Consider the following 24,157-nt stretch of genomic DNA (forward strand, 5'->3'; position numbering starts at 1 on the left):
TTGTTTCTCTGAGCCCCTTAATCGACACCTAAAGTTTATTCCCACGCATCAGCTCTCGCTAACTTGGACTTACTTTCGCGGCCCATATACGGTTTCTCCACATCATTAGCGGGTATTTCAGCGGCGCTGTCATTTATTTTCGGAGATGTCACTTCCTCACTGGCCCTCCGGTGGCGCCTCTGTGCGTTCCGTTATTTAGTACCGCTCCCCGGGTGCTTCGTTTGACCCACTTGCTCAGGTCATTTGTTACAGTGCCACCGATAAAGTATGGTATCGGCTATAGTTCGACGCATCTGTGCCGTTCTAAGACAAATCGCCGTGGTTCAATAGTTTTTTGAAACCCACTGAGCTGATTCGGGGACTCGGGTGGTTGTGCGAAAAATCGAGATGCAGTCCGGCTTGTCGCTAGTTTTAGTATCTGAGTTGGGACTGAGGGGATGCCTGGACAGTGGACACTGTCTATCTCCCCTCCCCTATTCTCCTTTCCCATCGTTCTGTGACAGCTGGTCTCTGTTTTGTCATCTTTAATAAGTAACCCCGCCGGCAGTATGGCGGGCGGGGCGGGGCAGGGCGGACCCTCCCCGCGTCCCGGCCGGGACGCACGTGCCACCACAGGGTGTTTATTAGCGCGTGGACGCTGCTCTGGTCGTGACTGATTCATGGCGTCAATTGGTGGGCAGGGTGACGTTTCGGGCGGTGGGCTGGCTGCTGGTCGTTATTTATTTGTGTGATGAATGTTTGCTAATTTGGCGGCCCCGTGATTTTTCGTTATGGTTCGGAGGAACCTGGATTCGCTCATGCCTCTTGTCTTTTTGTTTGTCTCACAGCTTCACGTTATTTCCAAAGCATGTCTGATATTTTCGTTGCAGTTTCCTGTAGGTACTTAATTTAAATGCAACAGCACGTTGTTCACTCTTATTCCCTGCAGAAGGCCTTTTTCTCTGTCTCAGTGTTATGGTTTAGTTTCCCATCGTTGCCGCTGTAATGGAAAGTTGTGTAGCAGCAGGTATCTGTGTTTCAGTGTCGCCTCGGAACTTCATTGAATGACTGCGTCATGTTTGAAGCCGTCGCCAAAAACTGTCCATGCATCTTGTCTGACAGTTCGGCTGCCAGCTGTCTGGTTCCCTCATCAATCGTAATGTCTTTATCATGCCTTCTGCAACGTGCATTGTGCAATGTGCATCGTTCTCTGGGCGTCATGCGAAGTACCTACTTGGCCTAACTGCTTGGCGTGGCTCAACTGTAGTTACGGAACAATCACCAGCAGTTTGTCTGACTACAGCCATCATGCGATGATTGTTGCCTGTTGGTATACTTCTTGATGGAACGGGCCTGAATTATCATAAGATGATGCACCTTGTGGGCAGCACGACTGGACAGAAATAATGGAGGGCCATGTCTCAACATAAGCACACGATAATCTATGGGCGGCGGCTACCAGCCGACGTAAAGGCAAGGGACTTATCCTGTAAACACTGTTCAGCTGGTTCTTGTTGTCAGTGTTATATTATTTTCCTAGTAAACGAAGTTATAGCTGAACTCACTCGTCGCATACCTGCGGCCTGCCTATCGTCCGTGTGTCAAGTTATTGTCCCATTCCTTATGTGTCTACCTGTACGTCTGCCGCTGTTCGTCTGCCGACTCTTCTTTCTGCCTGTCGCCGGTCAATTTTGCGTCCTATCCCCCCCCCCACCCCCACCCACACGCACCCCTCCCCCACCCGCTCCATCCTGTTGATATCACTCTCCGAATACCGGCGGGGCGGGGGCGGGGTGGGGTGGGGTGGCAGTCCGCCCTCCAATGGCCGCCCATTCCAGTCGCCGCTGCCGCCGCCGCCGCCGCCGGGCGGGCCAGTATGGCGGCGCCGCTATTAATGCGCTATCAAGGGCCGATTACCGACCACAAACGAACAAAATGGCGGCGGCAGAGCGCGGCGAGGCCCCGAGAGAGCGTTTGGACTGTGGAGAGGGGCAGAGTGGGGTCAGGGAAGAAAGAGAGGTTGGCTAAGGTTGACACTGTGCGCCAGGATTGATACGGTGCGTTATGGTAGACACGATGCGCCAGGGTTACCACGGTGCGCTAGGGTTGACAGCTGACACAGTATGCCATGGTTGACACGCTGTGCCAGGGTTGCCGCGGTGCGCCCGGAATAACATGGTACGCCAGGGTTGACACGGTGCTTTAAGATTGACACTGTATGCTATGACAAACATGATGCGCCAGGACTGACACGCTGCGCCAGGGCTGCCTCATGGCGCCAGTCTTGCCGCGGTGAACCGGTGGTGCAAATGGCCCTGTTGAGTTGATGACTGCGTCTGGTGCCGGGACCGGGGGCTGGTGTGAGCAAGCTAACGGGGTGCGCTTACGAGGTGCCATTACGCCCTGATGGGTGAGAGTGGCGCCACTCAATGTGAGCACGTTTGTATCTGTCCGGTTAAAGAGTAACCGGCTCTTTTTTAGGCAGCGCCGGTTATGGTCTGTCGGTGGAATGAATGTGAGGGATTTCTGAAATAAGGGTGTATGGAAGCGGACTGTCACTGTGCGCGGTGTAAGCAATAGTGATGACTCTTTTCGGGGTAAGGCGATAGCCGGCTGACTTTCGAAGAACTGATCAGCGGTGGGTCCGTGGCCATATGCACATGAAATGTAGGTGACTATCGTGTGGCTCAGTTTGGTCATTATTCTAAGGTGCCGTTCGCGCGTGATTGCTCAAAATCGCTACGCCTTGGTGCGGTGAAAGGTTGCATCGAAAGCACTTCGAGAAAGTATGAAGTTTTTCATTGATGGAGGCTCAGATGTATTACTGAAACACTCAGGAAGGTCGGTCAGCCGGCATTAGTTTTGATAGGCTACGAACTGAACTAGGTACAGATTGCAGATACGAGTAGGTATGTGAAACTTCTACGAAATAAGGTTTGAGTCGGTAGTGCTTAGATCTGGTCGTCGTTTGTTTGCTTGTTTGCTTGCCGATACAGTGACGATGAACAAAGACTTAAGAATAGACATAAGGTAAAAAAGGACCTAAGGTTCAGTCCAAGTCGGCGATTAAGCCCGCAGCTCACAGGTGTTACACCATTTGGGACATGCCACGGTTGCATTTTCGGGCGGATTGAATTAAAGTTTATCGAACTCCATTATTTTCTGAATCCTGAATTGTAAACTATCCTACACTCAGCCCAGCGTCGCTTCGCACTGGTGTTTAATTGTCTCACAAACGTCAGCCGGCATCGATTCAGGCATGAAGCAAATGGGAATGCTGAATGCAGTTCGCAGATGGGTGACGTTTCTCAGCGCAATCACTGAATCAGTGGTGCTCAATAACTGTGACTTATGTCGCTGTCGAGCTGGGTGGCAGGGTACATTGGTAGAAGCATGGGAGTTGATGTTTGCAGGTCACTATTTCAAAGTTTTGTCTTAGTATGGATAGATGCTTGACGAAATTGCTCGTCTGTATCAAAATCTGACGATATCAGTGACTGGAATCTTCTTGTAATGTCAACTTATCTGACTGAAGCGCAGTGAATGTCAAAGCGGTCTGAAGCCTCGCCGCTCTCCGGCTATCGAAGGCCCCCCCCCCCCTCCGCTGCCATCACCGGCCCTGTCGCCGCCAGCGCGACCCACCGCCTTCCAAGACAAATGACACAAAACCATCCGCCCGATTAATCATATGCCCGGGTAATGACAAAATTGGTGTCCTGCGCGGTCTGTGTCCGGCCCACTGGCGATCCCGGGGCGCCGGCGGGGCTGGGCCCTCTTCGGTCGAGTTCCACAGTCCAAAGTCCACAGTGTGTGTGTCTGTGTGTCTGTGTGGGGCTGTGGCTGTGTCTCTGGGCGCCGCTCCCCTGTGTCTCTGGGCGCCGCTCCCAGTCCATTACCGGGCCGCCGCCATTGAAGCCGCCGCCAATTACGCCCTTCGCTCAATCATCGTCATTGCGACTGGGAAAGAATGTCATTTGGCCGGCCGGCTTCGATTCGGCGCACCGGCAAATCGTCGGAAATGATAGCGTCGTTGTGGCCGTATGTATCATTATCAGAGCCATGAGATCGAAAACAAAATTGGCCGCCGGGCGGGCTGGCGCCGCGCGCCGCCGCCGCCGACACGAGAAAAAGCGCGCGCCGGCCGGCCGGTGGCGCGCGCGCGGTCCGGGGAGGCGGGCGCGCGCTTTTTTGGGTGCGTGTTATCGCCGCGGTCAGCATGCAATGGCGGTGGTTTATCGATGCGGCGGGATGCGCCGGCGTGGTTCCGGCGAGGTTTGAAGGACGGAGGGGCGCCTGGTGCGTTACAGGGCGGTGTGGGGCGGTGTAGGGGTGGTGTGGGGCGGAGGAGGGTGGTCCCCAGCTGGAGGGACGTGCGGTGACAGCGATGGTGACAGATCGGTCCTCGTTCCCCTGTCATAAGGTCCGAAACCACACCGCCCTGGACGGATATGCGTGATGGATGGGAGCTGTATCGGTGTTCTGCATCGCGAAACGGAAAAACGGGCCGTTTGCATACGTATTTATTCGAATAACTAGCGAATGTAATGCCAATTTGATGTAACGAAGGCTGAATATAATGTTGGTGCAATGGGCGCTAGCTGTTCGAGTTGTCAGGTTGCAATAACTCCGGCCTTTTCAAGTCACCTGACAATTGACTTGGGTAACCAGTTAACACCTAGAAGTGCACTGGCAGAGCAAGGCACCGATGAGAAGGCCGGCGGTGTGCTGTCCTTTTTGCCACTCAACCTTAGAGCACTCAGAAAGCATTTTATTTAAACCAGCGGTCCATTTTATAAAGATGGTAACATTTTACATCAGGGTGTATTTTACGCCCCAAGAAACCACACCCTCCTAGAATTGGGCGGTTTTATTAAGAACCGAGGGTCTAATATGCGCCAATTGTATACTTTTGTTTGTTTTGGGTTGTATTTTACTATATCCACTACTTAAATCATAGTTAATAACATCATATGGTTATATCCGCAATCGCTTTATGAAACCGCTCGGGCGTAAAATGCAGCAGAATAGGTGGAAAACTGCGTCAGTCGCATTTTACGCCCTTTTATGAAATCGGCAGCAGGTGGTGATGGCGCTAATTGCTGGCGGAAATCAAGGCTTTATTCTTTCGCATGTAAAATGCCTCCTATTTAGACATCCACAAAGGATGTTCATCGTTCCGCCGACCGCCAGTCCCGTAGGCCGTACCCAAAACATACATCGTTTGCATGACACATCCCGCTATCCTGCGGTTCGTACAGCGGCTCGGTAACCTCAACAACGTACCCTCATTCACTGACTCAGTTGAAACGTGCTTATACTGTTGGTTGTATCAGCATAGCGGCGCGGCTTCCTGTCTAACTGTTCGTTTTTTGGGAATGTTTCTTTGTGTTTATGAGTAAGTGAATCTGTAAATATAGATCAGATCGAAGCCGAATAATTGCAGTTAATACTAATGATTTATTCTTGATTACCTAATTATTTAGGTTTTCTATCTCATATTTTTTCGTAAAGCCGTCCCAAATGTTTCATTGTCTCCTCAAATGGATAATACGGACATTCCGAAATTAGCAATGTCTGTGCTCCACATAAACAGGATAACACGGGAACAATCAGTGCATGATATGACAGTACTTCGGTTTGACCCATTGATCATTTGAATTTGTAGGCTAAAAACGTTGTGAATTTGTGCCACTTTCCATAAAGCCTGTCCCGTAGCTCAGTTGGTAGAGCATTGGACTCCCGGTAGTGAGAGCCCGGGTTCGAGACGCTCCGGCGCTCGATATTTGAGACTCCTGACGGGGATGGTCTGTGGTTGGTGGGAGCAGGCGCAGCCAGTTGAAGTCAGTTGTGTGGGACAGGTCGTGTCCGGCTTTGAAGGGCACGTCAAACTTTGACATCTAAATTCTCCCGTTACCCGGAATTGCGCGATCGGACGGTAGGGGTCGGGGTCTACGCAACATGCTCTGCTTAGCGTGGGCTCCGGCTCTGTCATTCCGTCCATTCAAACATTCCAGCTAAATTTATTTTTTTTTAAAAAGCTGAACCGACTGAACCTTACCAACCAACTGCCTGATGACTTTATTCGCCTGAAATTGTCAGCGATGAATCAACTCTCAAGAAGTTCGATGTGACTGAGCTTTAAACGCGCACCACTGTTCGTTTTGAACAAACATTGATCGTTTCCTCGTCTATTCTTTCGCAGTCAGCTGGAGAAGATTATTGTGGCCGGCTACAAGGCGCTGAACCTGCAGTACTTCTTCACCTGCGGACCCGATGAGGTCAAGGCCTGGACCATCCAGGTAAGTGACTGGGGGAGGAGTTGGCTCATGGGGATCCTCGCCGGTGGCATTCACTGTGTTTCAGCTATCACGGGGCCCGTGTCGCTGTGTAATGGGTATCACAGGCTGTCACTGTTGGACACTATCCGGCAGAGGGCAGCTCCATACAGACGTGTCCGACGCTGGGCTCTGGCAGTAATACCGGGGCCAGTGTCACCGACAGCCGGACAAACGGAAATCGGTACTCGGAATCGATGTTTTTTTTTACCTTGGGTTTGGTAGTTTTGATGGAACAAAGGCCTTTTGCTAGGTATATTGGTAGGAGTAAATACAATAAAGTACCCTGGTGTTCCGTGACATACGTTTTTAGTGCTAGGTATTCGAGTCCCAAAGGCGAATCAATTTAAAGTCAATTAGCGACCTTCAGGTCATGTTACTACAAAAATTAGATACAGAAATATCATTGAAACTTTTCCAATAAACATATGAATTAAAATCTGAGAGCCGTCTAAACTGGCACCCAGAACTCGCCACCATACACCATTCGATCGCGAGATCACTGATCGGACTCTGCGCCGGCCAAATTAGCCGTACAATCCGGGGACGCACCGAATCCCCTGATGACGCAGTGAGGCGGATGACGTTCTCCCGCTCCGATGACGCAGTGGGGCGGATGACGCGCTGCCGCTCCGCTGACGCCGCCGCCGTAACCCGGCGTCTCCCGGTGCTGCGCGTCCCCGTCCCGACACGCGGCGTCCGAGCCGTGATAATACAGCCGGCCGCTAACAGAGAACATTTTTCGCATTTTAAGCGAGCTATTCGGCAGTGTGAGTTCACCGACAAAGGCTTAATGAATTTAAACTGCCGCGGACATGGTTGGGGTATTAGCATAAACAGCACGGGACCGGCGCAGTGAGGAGTCGGACGGCCAATTTGGCGCAGAAATAGGCGTGTGCGGGTTACCGGAGGCCCGCTGCGAGAGGGGTGTTGTCCCCTTTCTGTCAACTGGAAGTCGGGGATTTGATTTATGGGAATCTGGTCGGGGTTTAAGGAATGGGTGTTTAAACTTAAAAATGCGTTTATTTCTACCAGAGGCATGATTTTGTTATTTGTAGTCGGTGAATCACCGCAAAGGCATGAAGATTGAAGATAGCATGATTGTTACGGAGCGAGCGAAGCGAGCGGAGTCTTACGTAGAATAACGGAAATTTCTGAGTATGAGCGGCCGGCCGGCCGGCCGGCCGGCCGTGGTCACGATTCTGCGACGCTTATATCTCAGCAACCACTTGACCGATTTACATGCGGTAATTTTTGTAGGGTAGCTTCATTCCTTCTACCAAGTATTGGACTATTCCCGATGCATGTGGGTGACCCCTTATGCACGTGCCACGTGCAAAACGAAGAGGTGTCACTTTTGTAATAGTTGCAATATCTCGGTAACTACTGGGCCGATTGCGCTGAAAGTTGGCATGTTGGTAGGCACCCACTAGGCAATGCATATCCATGTGCCAGAGTTGGGGTGCTGCTGCACGTGCGCACGTGCAGGGGTCGATTCCAGATCTCGAGAACGGCTGGACCGATTGCGCTCAAATTTGGTACACGGTTACGGAGCAGCTAGTAGGGTGCCGTGCACAAGTCAGTTGGGACCCATTTTGCACGTGCGCACGTGCAGGGTGCCGCTTCCAGATCTCGAGAACGGCTGAGCCGATTGTGCTCAAATTTGGCACATCGCTAGAGACCGGTTAGTAGGGCGCCGTGCACAAGTCAGTTGGAGGTACCCCCTCGCAATTTCGCACGTGCAGGGCCCACCCTCTCGCTCGCTCCGTTAATCGCCCCAAAAGGCGTTATACTGGTAGTATGTTAGAGGAGTAAAAGTGTCCAATGCTTAATATCGATCTCTTACAGAACATTCTAACGTCGGCTTCTTCCAAATAAGTACCTCGAATGAACACGGTTTATATTGGTTTAACTAGAAAAAATATCACTAGTTAAATGTGATAGAGGCTTACTCTGGAGCAAACCAACTATTATAAATCATTTTGTCTGGCCGTCTCTGTCCCTTCATCATCTCGCATTCCTCCTTTGCCGCCTCGGGCCGACCCCGCAGCCTCGCTCTCCGCCCCCGGGTCGGGTCAGCCGGCGGCCCTGGTGACGGCTCCTCCCCGCCCCCGGACCCGGGCCGGCACCGTTTCTGATACAGCCGCCCCGGGCAGCGCTAATTTTCCACAATCACACACGTAATGACCTATATGGAGGCGACTATCGAAATGCCAACCGGCGCCCGGCGGACGGATGATGGTTGAGAGGTCACTGGGAGTGGGGGGGGGGGGGAGGAGTGATCTGCCGCGGGGTCACGGACAGATGTGCTGAGTGAGGAGGGAGGGGTCACGGTCACGGGTTTCCGAGAATCGAAAATGATACAGGAAATTCCGCGATTATTCAGTTGACTGTGGGAGTAGCGATTGTGACAAGACTTGCCTTTGAGTTCCAACTCGTGGCAAAAGTTTGATATTCGATTTAGTTTTTGTTTAAGTGAATGTCCATTCGCTGCGTTATATTTCGGAGTGGTAGAGATATTCTATTCCTAGCGCATCTGTATTTAGACGGCAGCTCTTTGTTTGCAACAAGTTTGCAAATGCGCGGCATCCGCCCCATGCACTGCTCGGAATGTCTGTTTTTCTTATTTCCACGTGGGTGTCCGCCGCCTTTATCCTCCGCCGCGGAGGAGTCGGTCGGCGTCCACTATCCCGGCGGTCCATCCCACCTATTTGCCTTGTTCGTGCGGCTCGGTTAAACAAGGGACCCATGTAATGAGTCCGGCGAACAGTCTCTTAGCGCGCCCCAACCGCCGACCGCCGCGGGGCGTTCAGCCGCGCACAGGTTACGACTAAAATCAAACCGAGCCGTACTATGAGTTCGGTTTGACCCGCCCCCGTTTGTGGCCGCCGGGAGGAGGAGAGCCGACGCGGCCCGTTTCCGCGGAGGTGCCCGCCTCTGGAGCTGTTGCGGTCGCGTTTGACGCCCGGTCGCCCCCGCCCCCGCCGCCGCCCCGTGACAACAAATGAGACTGGGCTGATTGCGGCGGCGGCGGCGGCGCGCCTTGAAGCCGGCGCCGGCGGCCCGCCCCCGCCCGCCCCCGGCCACGCCGCCGCCGTGGCGCCGCCAGGTATGCGCCGGCCGGCGCTGGGTCTGCCGCGTGCCCGCCTAGTTATCACAGGTGTTTAGTAAATAGTCGAGTGTCGGCAGCGCTCTGATCTGGCCGTGGGAAAGGGGCGCCCCGCCGCGCCCGCTCCGCCCCCTCGTGCCCTGATTTAGAGCACAGGGGGAGTACCAAGGGGTAGGCGGTGGGCTTGAAGGGGGTTTGAGAATGAGGACGGGGTACCGGGGAATATTGCGGGAGGGGGAGTCAGATCGGGGAGAGGCCGGGAGGAGAGATGGGAGGGGTCTGTAATAAAGGTGGATGGTTAGCGGGCTGGGTACGACTGAGAACGGCAGTACGGCGGTCGGCGGCGGCCGTTACGGCGTGTCTGCGGTGGCTGCAACGTCCTGCGGTTACCCGGGATGTGGTTATCGGGACGGTTACCGAACCGGTTACCTGTAACGGAGACACTCCGCGCGGCGGAAGCTGGTTGGATGAGGTGGTTCCCGGTAAACCATACCACGCGCCATTGGCTGAAATGTGGGCTGATCTTTCCTGGAGTGTAGGAAATTATCTTTGTTTCTGGGTGTAATCACGGGAGATGATTTAGTGAGCGCTTCCTTTCCGTAGTCGTGAAATGGGCGGGTTCGGCTGTCAGCCGCGCGTACGGTTTTACTGGAATTCTTTGTTCGGTGGTTTTGGCTGCAGAACTTCAACGTGAGCTATTTAGCTATCGTCGAATTTTAGTGCTTAACCGAACACGGCTATATCGTGTGACGTGTTTTGTGACGGCCTTGGTTTTGTGATAATTTAGGTAGCGAAAGGCGCCGATGGCATGGCCATCAAGATAAAGGGGAACTTTCTTGGCAATTCGAGATGTGTGCACCAAACCTAACACGAACACAGTGCAAGCATTTCCTGTCATTCTCCTTCAATTTTCTAGGTTGAGAAAGACTAACGCGTGGTTTTTATTTCGTGTGAAACAGAAAGCCCGCAAAACACTTGCATTGTGCCCTATTGTACCACGCCGTTTGAACCCCTGTTCGTGTCTCCTCACATCCTGTCGTTGACTATGTGGTGTGTTGCTGACGTGTGATTCCCTGGTCTGCGTGTCCCGCTCCCTGCCCTCCTATATCATCGCTGCTCGTCGTTACTACACTGCGAGCTGACCCCTGACCTAACCTCTGCCCCCAGGCGGGAACCAAGGCGCCCCAGGCGGCCGGCCGGATCCATACCGACTTCGAGAAGGGCTTCATCATGGCTGAGGTCATGAAGTACGCTGACTTCCACGAGCTCGGCTCAGAAGCAGCCGTTAAGGTGAGAGAACTGCTGATCGATGGGTGGGGTTCAGATGTGACCGTTGATTTCGTGAACATGGGTAAGAGATTGAGAGCTCTGAGTTGCCCCAGTCGGGATTACGAGAATATTGAACTGGATGTCGCACGTGTCTATGTTCTATGCCCCTATGCAGCTATCACAGCAGATATCTACATTGGTCTTTTTTTTTGCTTTGATTAATATATATGCATATTTTTTAATTAGATTTGTGGTGTCTGACATCTGAGAAACGAAGCACAACAAGAGTCGATTTCTGTTGAGTGGTAACTGACGGGCCTGTCCCCTGGTGGCCGATGAGTGAACCTGTGTTACCGATGGACTGCCGGGTGTCTTGTAGTTCCAGCGCCAATGTGTCGTGCATACCGTTCGCTCGTTGGTGGGTTTGTCCCCCCTCCCTCCCCTCCGTTATACGCATAAATGCGACGTTCATTTCATTAAACTGATTAGGTGTTCACACAAGTGTGGGTTCGGGGTTGTGGCGTTTATAGTGGAGCAGTGGGGTTTCAGCAGATCTAATGCTGCGTTCCATGAGTTTGGTCCTCGACAGCCGGCGGAAGTATTCTACTGTGTTCGGTGTGGTCTACTTCTACTGCTGTCCTGCGTTCCGAGACCGGATGTCTATAGCACTTGATGTAAACGTAACTATCGCAGAGCTGCTCTGTGTTACATTCCCCGAGTCCTTCGAAGGGTGGTATTTTCGTTTCCCTTTTATCCTTCATATTTATTCAGCAACATTTCAGCACGGGTACACATTATAACTGGCACAAACAACGCAAAACCATAAGATGTCAGCAATCGTTGACGTGATACATCAAATAAACAAAGCAAACAACAGGCAACAAACAGCAATTACGAAACTCATGAACCCAAACCCAGTTTTCACACAGCGTACCAGGCGGCCGGCGCCGAAACTGGAGCTTCAGCTTCTATCCGCTAGATGTCAGCCTTGGCGGCCAGCTGGCTGGCGGCGCACTCTGCCGTGGCACAGAGCAGCTCTCCATCCGCATCGATAAACCCTCGCCCGACCAGCGACTGTTTGCAGACGGTGCACACGAAACAGGCGTTATGCCAGCACCGGTCGCGGAATACGCTGTACTTTGTCCCTGGCTCGCGTGGGATCATCTCCTGACAGGACGCACATCGCTTGGAGAACAGTTTTGTGTAGCAGTCGGCACAGTAGCAGCGCTGCGCGCGGCTGCGAAACTTCTGACCAGCGAGCGGTGTCTCACAGCCGGCGCAGACGAAGCAGCGCCGGTGAAACGTCTCGCCCTGGTAGGTGACGCCGAGACTAGTGATGGTGCCGCCACAGCCGCGGCAGCGCGCAGCGAACGTGTCCTCGTAGCAGCGCGGACAGAAGAGGCGCTGTTCCTTGGGTAGGAAAGTGCGCGCATCGAGAGGAGTCTGACACACGCAGCAGATGAAGCACGCCTGGTGCCAGTGGAACGCCTTGTAGACGACCTGCGGTGTGTCTGCTGCGATGGCGGCGCTGCAGGCGCTACAGGCCGGCGCGACGGCCGACTCTCCGCAGCAGGGGGCGCACAGAGCTCGTCCGTCGTGCAGAGCAAATTGCTGGCCCTCGAGAGGCGTCCCGCAGGCGCGGCAGGTGAAACAGTCGCTGTGCCAGTGCCGGCCGCCGTACGACAGCTGGCGGCTGTCGAGCTCGATGGATTGGTCACAGCCGAGACAGACGGGCGCTCCGGCGGCACGGTAACACTCCAGGCACAGCGGCGCGCCGAGTCGGAGCGCAAATCGGCGCGAGTCTAGAGGCACTGCACATCGGTCACAGGCGAGGTGCTCGCGGTGCCAGGCCAGGCCGAGCGCGCACACAAACTCGCCCGAGAATATCAGCTCGTCACAGGCGGCACAACGCGGTCGCAGTCGCTCGCCGTGGTGACGGAGGCAGAGCGGTTCTCCGAACAGCTCACAGAACACCAGGTCGGCGAGCGGCTCGGCGCAGTCGGCACATCGGAAGCAGGCCGGGTGCCAGGCAGAGATGGGGAAGCGACGCGCGGTGACGGCCAGCGCGCCGGCGGTGATGGTCTTTCGGCAGCCGCGGCAGACTTTGGTGCCCATCAGACGCGTCACCACGCCCGCCTCGAGCGCCAGCCGGCGCCGCGCGGCCGCCCACTCTGCGAACGCACCGCGCTGCTCGGCACTGACGTGTCGACAGCAGGCGAGCGAGAGGTCGTGTGCGGGCAGCTGGCGCAGCAGGCGGCGAGTGCGCTCCCGCTGGCCGGGCGAGTGCAGCAGCGGCCGCAGCTGCTCGGGCAGCTGCCGCATGAACTCGCCGGCAGCTCCGGACGGCAGGCCAGCCGGCAGCCACGAGTATCCAGCACGCAGGGCGGATTCGGACTGGAACGGCCCCTCGGCGGGGTTGAAGTCACACAGGGCGTCACCGGCCACCGTGCGTCCGTCCACCGGTTGTGCCCGCGGCCGGCCCGACGGTGGTAGATCGCTGCTCACCTCAGCCGGAGCCGTGATGAGGATATCCTGGGCAGTGCAGGTAGGTCGCACGCCGCGCGCCGATTCGAGCGCTGCGGCTAACTCGGCGCGGACGGCGCGCCACTGCGCCGCCGCCGGCTCGGAAGAGCGGCAGGCGGCGCAGCGGCGGCGGTGGCGCAGCTGGTGCGCCGGCATCACTGGCGCCTCCTCCTCCGGCACCGGCTCGCTAACCGGTCGTGGTGTGAGCGTCACCGCCTTTGGGAAGGCCGGTGTGAGCTCTGTACACTCCTCTAACACACAGGGGCTCGGCCGCGGCGAGGCGGACTGCTGGCGCGCGTGCTGCTCGGTCACCGGTCGCGGCGGCAGCGTCAGGGGACGCAGTTTCTGCTGCGGAGGCACCTCCAGAGAGTTGGGCGACCTGGGCCCTCCGACTGCTGGCGAGGCTGGCCCGCTAGCTCCGCTCGACTCACTGTCACAGTTACTCCGTTTGGGGCTCGGACTGGAGGCCCGCCGGACTGTGCCGACCTCTGCAAACCCGGCCGGTGGCTGGTGGAGCACGCAGCTGTCGGCGCGGCGAGCGAGGACAATCACAGGCCGCGGCTGTTCTGCGGAGCGCCATCGGATCCGCTTCTTGATCTTGTTCTTGGTGCTGGGTGCGGCTGCCGTCTTTTCGCCCGTAGAGTTGGAACTCGGTGAGGAGTGAGAGAGGTTTGCTGCCAGCTTGGCTGTGGCCTCCACGGCCTTATTCTTCAGCGCTTGACGCTTACCCACCATGCTGGTTTCGATGCTTTGGTAATCTAGTCTGCAGCAACGGCGCTTTGCTAGTCCCAAGATGCTGACTGCGGCTTTATTTGATAGCAAATTTAATCAACGATTTCTTTTTCAGCACTGCTACATTGCACCAGCAAATTTTCCACCAGCAGTTTTTTTCTTCAGACGCGTCCCTTAGCTGAGCACGCTAATCAAACACTTCCCGCTGTACACCAGTTGTCACTGCTCAGTATGCCTCCCTCCGCTCTCGTACCGTCCAACCGACCACTGAACACGACTGCTCGCGCCACCACCTGACTCGCGGCTGGCTGCCGGCCGACTGGCCGACCTCTCCGCGCCCCAACACGTGTCCGTTCCGTCGACTCCGACGGCTCCGTCGGTCCCGTCGGCTGCGACGATGGTAGCGGCGCGGCTGTCGGCTCGTCTCAGCGCCCCACCGCCGTCGGCAGGTGGCTGATGACCGTTGTCCGGAACACTGCTGTCCCGGACAGCTGTTATGGTGGACTCGGGAGTCCAGAGGACAACTAGGAGGTGTTGATGGGTTGGACTGTCGGCTGAGAATCTCTGGGGAGTTGTTGGAGTTGGAATAGATTGAGCTGGAGTTTTTGGCGTCAGCTGCCGAATGCCTGCTAATCGTTGCGGTTGGTGATAACTAAGGCGGTTGTTTGTCGCAAATGGTCGCAGTTGGGGACGGGTGAGTTATATCCACCAGTGTTTGAGAGCTAGTTTCACACTGAAACCGCCTGGGTGGCACGTTCTCTTAAACTGGGTCCCGGGCGGCGAGATTAGAACGGTGGGCCGTGGCGCGGCGTTGTTCACAAACTCGATCTTTATGCACTCGGCTGTGATGTCAGCATGACCCCTGACGGTTGAGCTCGACTGATGACTGAACGCTGCAGTGGCAGTCACTGTCAACAATGTCAGTCAACGGCGCTGTTTTCTCAGTCACCGATACTGACAGGTAGAACGGACAACACCGCGAAACGACACTGAAACGCCGAATCACTCTGGCTTTGCCTGAACGCCACACGCACGACACACCCGCCACCGTCCTCCCCGTGACCCGACTGACCCGCCGGCCCCAAACTACCGAGTATGTGAGCTCTACTCCGGCGGGTCGCCCCCCGCGGGCACTGTCCGTGCGCCTGCACTCGGTCATGGGTCTGTGACAGAGCACGCCCATCAGAGAAGGGAGGGGGCGTCAGCCCAACAGCCACTAGCTAGTCTGTAGGGAGAGAGCGGGAGTGGGTAACGCGAGGACATATTGAGTCGGACGGTGACCTGACAAAATGGGAGGAACTGCATACGGCTGAACAAAGTCATCATGTCGGCTAACCCAGATGACCAACGGTTATGCGGTTAAGGCATTCAGGGTATCCTGAAACAAAAGTGCTTCAAAATTTTAAAACTCGTTGTACTCAGTTGTTTTGATAGATGAGTTTTGTTGTTTGCCAGCGTGAGTGAATATCGCGAATAAGTCTTGGAGCGTATTATAACGCTATAATAAGGTATAATAACGCTGGCTGAACGTATTCCTTTTTATTTTTCCTTCTGACTCGTTTCCGGTCCTACCGTGTTTTCCTTCCGACAGTTGAGTAAACAAGCCCTCAGATGCTGGTTCGAATCATGTTAGCATCCACAATAAACTACCCGAGCCCTAAGCCAAACACAATGCTCTAATTCGGTCTCTGATTCAGTTCATATACGTGCTGTGGTGTTGATCTCGCGCCAATATTTGGCGCCATGTTCCACCGCAATGCTTATTCACTGGCACGGGTCGACCCCTCCTCTGGCCTTTGTACAACCAGCCGGCCAGCTCACACCTCCAAAGCCGTGCCAAGTAGCGTCCAATTCCCGGAGGTATATTTCAGACGGAGGCCGCGGATCGGTTTCGAGGTGGCCTTGGCTTTGGATCTCGATCGTGCATCCGTCTCTGGCTTTGGGTTTGCGATCGTTTTCGGGTTTGTGCACTGTCTGGTGGTGTTTATCTTTTCTCAGGAGACTTGTCTAGCGAGAAGGGTTGTGTTTAATTCCTGCGATTGGGTTGAATTTGAATGTCAGGGAGGCTACTTTGGAGTGATAACCGGATGTTGGTACTATCCAAGCACGTTTGGATCGGTCTCGTGGTCGGAGACCGGTGTAAAAATACGGGATCGCCGGGTCGACAGTTGATATTGCTGCGGGTGCGGCTGTTTCTTCGACAGATTGATGGGCAGTAGACAGCTGATTGGAAAAGCGCCGCTGCTGTTCCAAAATAGCATTGACGTCATTGAGATCTCCTGGAGATTGTGGGAAGAGGACCCGACCCGGTCCACTCGATAGTGAGGTTTCGGTTCGAATCTTCTCAGCTCCCGATGTTTGCTGGGGACCAGGATAGGTCTCGGAAGCGGTAGGTGTTTAGAACAATTGACGTCATTAGGACGTGATCGAAGTTGTTCTGAGCCGACAACGTGAATAATTTGTGTCCGTAAAACCTGCGAATTTCTAGAAAGAATGCTGGGGAAAAGAACGATGTTGTTACGACCGCTTGTTGCGAAAAATCGCTCGACGAGCTGCTGACTACCTTGTTGCCGTCCTTCTACCGCTGTCAGTTCCGCCAGCGTGAGCCGTTATCGTTTCGTTGACTGACTTTCTCTAGTTCTCACTGCACGGCCCTCAATATCTGGCTCCGAGTCCCAGCTTTTTGCAGATGTGCACTGAAACGCGTGTTCTGCGTCATTGTGTCTGTCTGGCCGAGAGTACTAGTCAGATTGTTGGCAGGCTCTGTCGAAGTCTGCACTCTGATCCAACTCACTTCTGTCGGGAATACCAAGCTGAGGCTGTTTATTTATTCAGAATTTTGGCTTATCATTGCTTATTGGCATACTACTATCGTGTAATGCGTTCTTTTTGTGTTATGTCGTTCGATTAACCTTCCAGGCGGTGGGGGGGGCAATTTTTTGCCCCCCCTTTAGTTTTTTCGATATATCTCGAGAACCGCTGCGCCGATCGTCACCAAACTTTCAGTACCCTCCCGGGAGCAGCTAGCGCACATGGTGACCAAAAATTTTTCCAAAGGCTATGATAGGTTGGCCGCTAATGACGTCAGAGTGACGTCATTTTTGCCATTTTCGACCCAAAAAAAGGTTTCGCGGGAAGAGCTGTCAGGCCTACAGCTTTAGAGATACAGAAAAATGTTTCAGACATAAAAGGTGTAAAACTAAAAGGGCTACAAAACTGCTATTTCGGTTTTTCGAATTTTTTGGATTTTGACCCCCAAAAATCAAAAAATAGATTTTTTGAATATAATAGCCAAAAAATCCAAAAAGTTTTTTGAATTTCGGAAAAACCGGAATATATGTGATAGCCCCTACCGCCTTCTATCTACATACCAAATTTGAGATCGATACCTCTTTTTTTGGCGAAGTTATAGCGAAAAAACTGTTCAAAATTGATGACGTCAAATTTTCAAACTCAATTTTTAGCAATTCTAGACCTCATAGCGCAAAACAAAGACCACCATTAGACTCCCCGTGACGAGCTGCATCGAATCGATACCCATTTTATGCATAAATATCAACTTTGAAATTTGACCTTTTTTGACCTGACCTTGACCTGACCTCCACCAGAAAGTGACCCAAACCGTACCTGATGGTCTTATAACCAACACCATTGAGTTGGAAATGAAAAACTGGCCATAAAACATGCATCGCATAACCTTAGTAAAGTTGGGCTCATGTGGTGACCCTTGGTGACCTTTGGTGACCTGACCTGTGACCTGACCTGGTATGACCAGTGACCTCTAATAGCAACATATGTACCAGACAACTGACGCCTTATCGCTGATTTTCGACAAAATGCGTTTTACTCGGTGTTATAGCGCTTTCCCTAGAAGCCCCGTGAACGGTGAAACATTTTATCTTTGACCTGACCTGTGACGTCATCGGTGACCCCGAGGTCAATGAAATTTGGTTTCCTTCGACAAATTTGACAGGGCTATCGAACGCCGTTTGAATTTTCCGGATCCGTCCAGTAGTTTCGGAGATACGGGGGGGGGGGCAAAAAAGTGCCCCCCCCCCACCGCGCGGAAGGTGGCTGGTAGGCCCACCGCCTGCCGGGTTAACCCGCGAGTTGCTGGGGGGGGGGCGTTAAACGCCCCCACTTTTTTCGCCGGGCCATAGCATAAAAACGGCGCGCCGAAGGCGCGCCAAATTTTGGGTACCTGTAGGGAATTGATTGAAGTTTATTGTGACAAAGTTTAAAAAAAATCGGTCGGAAAATTTTTGAGATATCGAGATTTTAGTTACGTCATGATTTTTGAATTTTCGACCAAAAACGGCGTATGTTCAAAAAATCATATAAAATCACAGAATAGACATACAGACATGCCGTAAACGCCATTAGACTGCCAATACCATGAACAATCAAATGGCTATCTTCGATTATTGATTATCGTTCCGCATTTTCAAAAATCTTGAACTGAATCTTGACAATTTCTCGTGACTCCTTCACGACTATGATACATGCATTTCTTAAATTAAACATTTTTAGCCAAACACGTACACATATGATAAAATGAATGTCACCATCGTGTTCTACGCCCCAAATTACCCATAAAACATGTGTCACGGGCTGCGAATATCAGTTTTGATTTTCGGGGATATGTGCCTACCCGGTTGACCTGACCTTGACCCTGACCTATGCTTGACTGACCCCTACATGGAGCTGACACTCTTGTAGGCCTTATACGATGGATTGTGCACCATTTTGACAGAGTTTATGACGAGAGGCGCCCATTGCGAAGTCCTGAAGTCCATGCTACTGAAAGGCCGATTTCAGGTGTTTGACCTGACCTTGACCCGACCTGTGACCTCAAAACTCAACTTTAAAGTACTCATCTGAAGCGTCTCGTCGCGCTCTTTCGTTTGCCGCCTCGTGCGTTTCGCTGCGCCTATTGGTTCTCGAGTTATCGGCTGGGGGCGTTTAACGCCCCCCCCCCCCAGCAAACGGTGGGTGGCGAAATACCCCAGCAACTGCCGGGTTAATCGCAATGACATCCCTTGGCTTTTATTTCATTTTTTCCCAAGGGGTTTTTCTCTCAAGTATGTTAAGCACGTAGTAAAAGAGTTATTGGAACGATGTAACAACGCATTCTGATCAAAGTTCGTAACATTTGTACCTCAGGTATCATTTTATGGCGATACTTAAACTGAAAATAGCGATTGGTTTGTTATCTTCTTTCAGCTTTATGTCCTCATTCAGGTCTAAAATAGCGTGGCGTCTACTATTGATCTTTCATCTAAACACGAACCGTTTTGATCCTAAAGAGTCTCATTTACATGGTCTGTCTGTTTGTCTTTGACAAGGATACGGTCTATTAATATCTACTCTCGTGTGACGTGGGCTGTGTAATATGATGTAATCGATTCGTCGAAGTCACAGTCTACCGGCACAGACAAGAACCGGGTGGGTGAGAGCCCCCCTCCCCTCCTCCGAACGTGCGTGGGCCCGGGCTGCCTCGCGCGCCCCCAATGCGCCTCCCGCTGCCAGGTTTTCTCAGATGATCCTCCGGAAAATGAGGCTGCGCTACTCAAAATAGCGCCCCGCCATTCGGTGATAAGTGTGGTATGCGACGGGAGGGGGAGCGGGGGCACTTAATGGGGCTAGCGGTGAAGTGTGTGTGGGGGGGGGGGGGGTGAGGGGAAAGCAGCGGCAGGGCGTTGGACGGCTGTCTGAGTATGGTCGCGGCCGTCTGTCCGTCTGTTGTGTGTGTTGTTGTTTTGTGCCTCCCTAACACCTTACTGTCAAACAGCAGTGAATGGCGGCCGGTGGTCCTGTGTTTGTTGAGAAAGGCTTACGATAACAGGGTGCGACAGAGGGTGTCATTGTTTACCGTCCCTGTCTGACCGGGCCCGGCGCTCTGGAAGGTCGCACCTGAGCGCGGCGGCTAATGCGGCGCTCTGGGGCACCTGTCAGCGTTGAAAGCGTCCGGGTCACTTTCAGTGGCATCACTAAATGTGTAACGAGATGTCAACAACAACAAAATAATCATTGATCGATTTATTTCACTCACAATATGACACGCGACTTCCTCTAGCGGTTAAGCGCCTGAAGCCACCACAAAGAAGATTTCCTGGTGACGTGTGTATCGTTCCCGGTCCTCTCCTCTCCGCCGCAGCAGACCACGGCTCGCCTGTGCCTGCTGTTCGATCGGTCCCCATTTGTCCAATTTTAGAATGGTGCTGTGTGCCGTCTGACAGGACGTCTGTCTGCATCAGGGGCCAATTAGTGGGTTAACGTCACCGATCGACTGCGTTCCACCGCTGTACGACGCACAGAGCGGTTCCAGCTCTGATGAGCTCTGTTCTCGTTATGGGACGCACATTGGTGCGACTGTGTTCAAGGCTTTTTGAACACCATCCTGTGAATCAGTAGCGCGGTGGATGATTTTATGGTCATGCCTTTGGAAAGCAATATGCACCCGAACGGTATTATCAACAAGTGAGAAAATTATGAAGGGCAGCGCCAGCTGTTGTGCTCTTGTCTTCTTTCTTATGAAAGTTTCGACAGTTCTGACCTTTGCTCGATCAGAATATGAGGAAGTTTGCCATGCTGTATTGTTTATTGCTAGCACATGCTGCTGTTTTGTGGCTTTGGTTACGGTTTGTTGATTGTACTAGCATTGACCTTTGGTGCCTTCCGTGACTGCCTGTTAGACCGTCTGATCCTGATGTATTGACCCGTTGACCCAGTGATCCTGACCCTACTGACACACTGCCCTTGGTGTACGAATGTTTGCCCCCACCCGATGACCTGTCTGACGGTCCGTCTCCTTTGACAGGCGGCCGGCGGCTACCGACAGCAAGGTAAGACCTACGTCGTCGAAGACGGCGACATCATCTACTTCAAATTCAACGCCGGTGCGGGACTCACCGGCAAAAAGAAGTGAACCCGCGCACGCGCACAAACCAACGTGCACGTGCAACGCCTAGGTTTTGGATTTTTCTATTGGTGGACTTTATCAAATTAATATACCGACGTATTTCGGAGAGCTGCTTGTTGGGTGGACTGTGATGGCTTAACGGCAGTGCTGGAGAATTTCTAACATGTTCCGGCTGAGTGCCGGTGCCTGGCCGGCCGGGCCTGTGGTCCTGCTGTGTTGGGCGGCTTGTGGCGTTTGGACGTACTCGGCGGGAGGATTGGTTCCCCTCTCCGTGACTGCCAATACAAGTTGACGTGTGCAGCGATCGTCGTTCCGATAGTGAAAGCTAGTGAAGGTAAAGCTGTCAGTTGCTGATTATGTAGGGACATATTTGCTTTATGAGGTTATCGGTGGAGCCAACCGAAAAAAAAATGCTGTCAGTGGCGGGTGGGACATAAGGATGCATTTTTATTATTTCATAATAAGGAGATGCATTATTTTCATAATGTTCGCTCTCGCTCTGTTTCTGAAGCCACATCATCGCTATTTTCGCCCCACATTGGTGCCCCATTTCGGCTCTCCGGTGACGAATCCACCGACCGCAGGCGTGACTCCACACATTATGAGACTGGAAGCTCCACCCGTGGCACGACTGGAAGTGACGGCGACACGTCACGCCCACAGCCATCACGATGAGATCACCACCTGGCACGCTGCACCAGACGTCACCATTCGTTACTCCGTGTCTTAGACGGCGGCGACTGAGGCGCCAGCAACAGCAGTTTTATCGAAAATAGAGCGGCGGTAGGGACCGGGTCGGCAGGGATGGCCAGCCATGCCACGGACAGCGGCTGTGGCGCTGTCAACTGTCATTTGGGTGCCACCTCGGTCCCATGCCGTCCTGTCATCACATGGTGGTGCTGCCAGCGTGCTGTAATTTATCACGGGAGGCTGGGATTTATCCATGTCGCAGCCGCACCTGACAGTGCCACCCAGTGGTCGAGGGGGTGAAACTGAAACCCTCGACTGGTGTGGTGCGAAACAAGGTAGAAACTAGAGACTAATATAATTATATAAGACTAATATAATTATATAATTATAATAATTAAATAAGCGAAACTGGAGGAGTGAGGGATGACGATAATCACTCTGTCAGGAACTTACGTTACTAAATCACATGCCTTGAAAATGTATCATCTTCAAACTTAAGCTTAAAGGAAAATATTTAAAATATCAACTTAATCCCACACTTTTTGAAGGTTTTGCGGCCTGCTTTACTTTCCACCACACCGATTGCACTACTCTGATGGATCTATTCCACGAATGCCAGACTGGATACGAGAATAGCACAATCAGACACAAACCAGGGACTCGGTCTCACACACACGCACGCCCAGACAGCACGCGCCGTCTGACAGCGCACAGTGGGGCTGACGGCGAGACAGGAGCTGGCTGGGGTCCAACGTGCGGTGAAGTCGAGCGATCGGACTGCTCGTCGTCACGGTTCACGGCCGTTGCATCGAGCGCTACAAAGTAAGGACACGTGTAGTGTGAAGACTGGTGTGATGGCGGGCGGTAACTCTCAAGAGTGAGGGTCAGGCGAGTATAGATTGGAAACTTAGAGCCCTACAAGTCTGGCCAAAAGAATATCACTTCTTGAATGGTTCGTGACTTCGGAATTTGGAGTACCTGTTACTTATGTCTTGAGCTTTCGGTGACAAGCGGCTGCGGCTCTTGAATGCTTAAGGAATGCTCGGATTAAATGCAAAGCACCTTTATACTCATCCTCAGGATCAAGCGTGACACATTGCAGGTTTAACCGCACCAACAAATCACGATCCTCTACCATCCACCCAGTGATAAAACACTGTCACAACACCCATCAATCGTCCCTCTCTCACAACCACCCTCGGCCTCCAATGCATCACGGCTAAATGATGGACCACGTCAGTAAGCTAAACCGACATGATCCATCAGAGCTTGTTGGCCCAGGGTGTGCCCCCCCCCCGCCAGGTGTCAACCCCCCCCCCCCCCCCCCCCGGAGGGAGGGGTACTAATGGCAGTGGTGAGGGGCAGGGTCGATTGACGGGCTGGAACCAGCAGAGAACAGTAGATGTTTATTGTGATTGTGGTGGGTTTGGAGCATGTCTTGGGAGGATAAAAGCGAGCCCTTAGCCCTAGCTTAGTCCTGGTGTAGGTGAATGCATGCTTTCTTGTGCTGTTGTAGATAACAGCGGATGTTTGTGTTTCCGCTGAGAGAACAGAAGTCGTTGTTCTGGTCTCGAGTTGTTGTAACAGTCGTGTAGAGGCGTAGTTTGTAGCAAGTGATGTGTCGTCTCGAGCTCAAGGTTCGCCGTTGGCTTGAGAGGTCGGTAGTGTTTTTACGGCCCACACACTTACGAACCACAAACGATGGAAAATACCGGGCTCCCAAATCACAATGGAAAAGTCGTGTATTCAACACTTATGCTCAGATTGAATGCAACATGGTGTTTTACTGAGCTGCTCGGAGCTGCTCAACAATCGTTGAAGGGCACGGGTGTCAAGCAAATTGAACAAATAATTATACCTAACTTCAGCCAATACTGGTCTTGATGTCTGATGAAGTCTGACACCAACTAACGCCCGCTTGAACGAATTCCGCGATTCGTTCCGCAACACTTTTCTGTCTCTTCTGTTCATCGATTAATATTTGAACTTAATCAAGCCGGAACACAAGGGTTTCCACGCAACGCCATCAGACATTTGCATCACAGCATTGAACGACGCCCCGTGGTTTCTTCCTAGGCTCATCTCAAGGATTATGGCAGTTATAGCCAGCAATATTTGATCATGATGATGACCCGGGAACAAACGCATTGTACTGCTGCTCAACTCGCTGCTTCACAAAGTCGTAAAACTCGTATTCAGTAGTTAGATTCGCCCGTAGAACCTCCCTCGCATTGGGTGAGAGCTCGTCCAGCGATCTCGGGATCATAGAGTCACCTGGCGGCAAACGTTAAAAGTAGTAGCTAGCAGGTGGCGCTGGTGTGCTGAGGGTGCCAGGTGAAGGTGCGGAGAGCTCGTCAGACGGTCACAAAGAGTTGGTTAGGTGGAGAGGATATTTTGGAGGTAAACACTGACTCATGAATACTTTCCAGATTTTGAGGAGTATCAGATGACTGCATGACCTCGACAATGTCCAGACATGAGACAACAGTGCATGAGCTCCAGATTTCCAGAGAAATGTTACGTAAAAAATACAACAGGCCTGTATTCCTCCCTATCGTTCAGCATTGCTGGTATGCAGCCAGCTGTGCTACCAAAAAC

At 52.9% G+C, this 24,157-nt stretch overlaps 3 protein-coding genes across 6 annotated transcripts in view; 1 reads left to right on the plus strand and 2 right to left on the minus strand.

Moving 5' to 3' along the window:
- The window catches only part of LOC122388150 (obg-like ATPase 1), a 49,161-nt gene extending 27,990 nt beyond the window's left edge, over positions 1–21,171 (plus strand). For all 4 annotated transcript variants that reach the window (XM_043378973.1, XM_043378977.1, XM_043378974.1 and 1 more), the window contains 3 exons: positions 6,182–6,278; positions 10,591–10,713; positions 20,768–21,171. In XM_043378973.1, coding sequence (XP_043234908.1) covers positions 6,182–6,278; positions 10,591–10,713; positions 20,768–20,875 — 328 coding nt within the window. In that variant the 3' untranslated portion in view covers positions 20,876–21,171. The remainder of the gene's footprint in view (positions 1–6,181; positions 6,279–10,590; positions 10,714–20,767) is intronic.
- Positions 11,441–15,015, minus strand: LOC122388149 (LIM domain-binding protein 3-like). The gene has a single exon (XM_043378972.1). It carries the CDS (start codon positions 13,948–13,950, stop codon positions 11,668–11,670), a length of 2,283 nt encoding a protein of 760 aa, XP_043234907.1. The 5' UTR covers positions 13,951–15,015; the 3' UTR covers positions 11,441–11,667.
- Positions 21,172–23,265: 2,094 nt separating the features above from the next.
- LOC122388172 (heparan sulfate 2-O-sulfotransferase pipe-like) overlaps positions 23,266–24,157 on the minus strand; it is a 20,843-nt gene continuing 19,951 nt past the window's right edge. Inside the window, exon 5 of the mRNA XM_043379020.1 lies at positions 23,266–23,833. Within this exon, the coding sequence (XP_043234955.1) occupies positions 23,679–23,833 (155 nt within the window). The 3' untranslated portion in view covers positions 23,266–23,678. The remainder of the gene's footprint in view (positions 23,834–24,157) is intronic.

This window comes from Amphibalanus amphitrite, unplaced genomic scaffold (genome assembly GCF_019059575.1).
Source record: "Amphibalanus amphitrite isolate SeventyFive unplaced genomic scaffold, NRLGWU_Aamphi_draft 000311F_arrow, whole genome shotgun sequence".
NCBI classification, from domain to species: domain Eukaryota; kingdom Metazoa; phylum Arthropoda; class Thecostraca; order Balanomorpha; family Balanidae; genus Amphibalanus; species Amphibalanus amphitrite.

Excerpts from the sequence above, each read along its gene's own strand:
- LOC122388149 (XM_043378972.1), bottom strand. The coding sequence starts at position 13,950 with ATGGTGGGTAAGCGTCAAGCGCTGAAGAATAAGGCCGTGGAGGCCACA.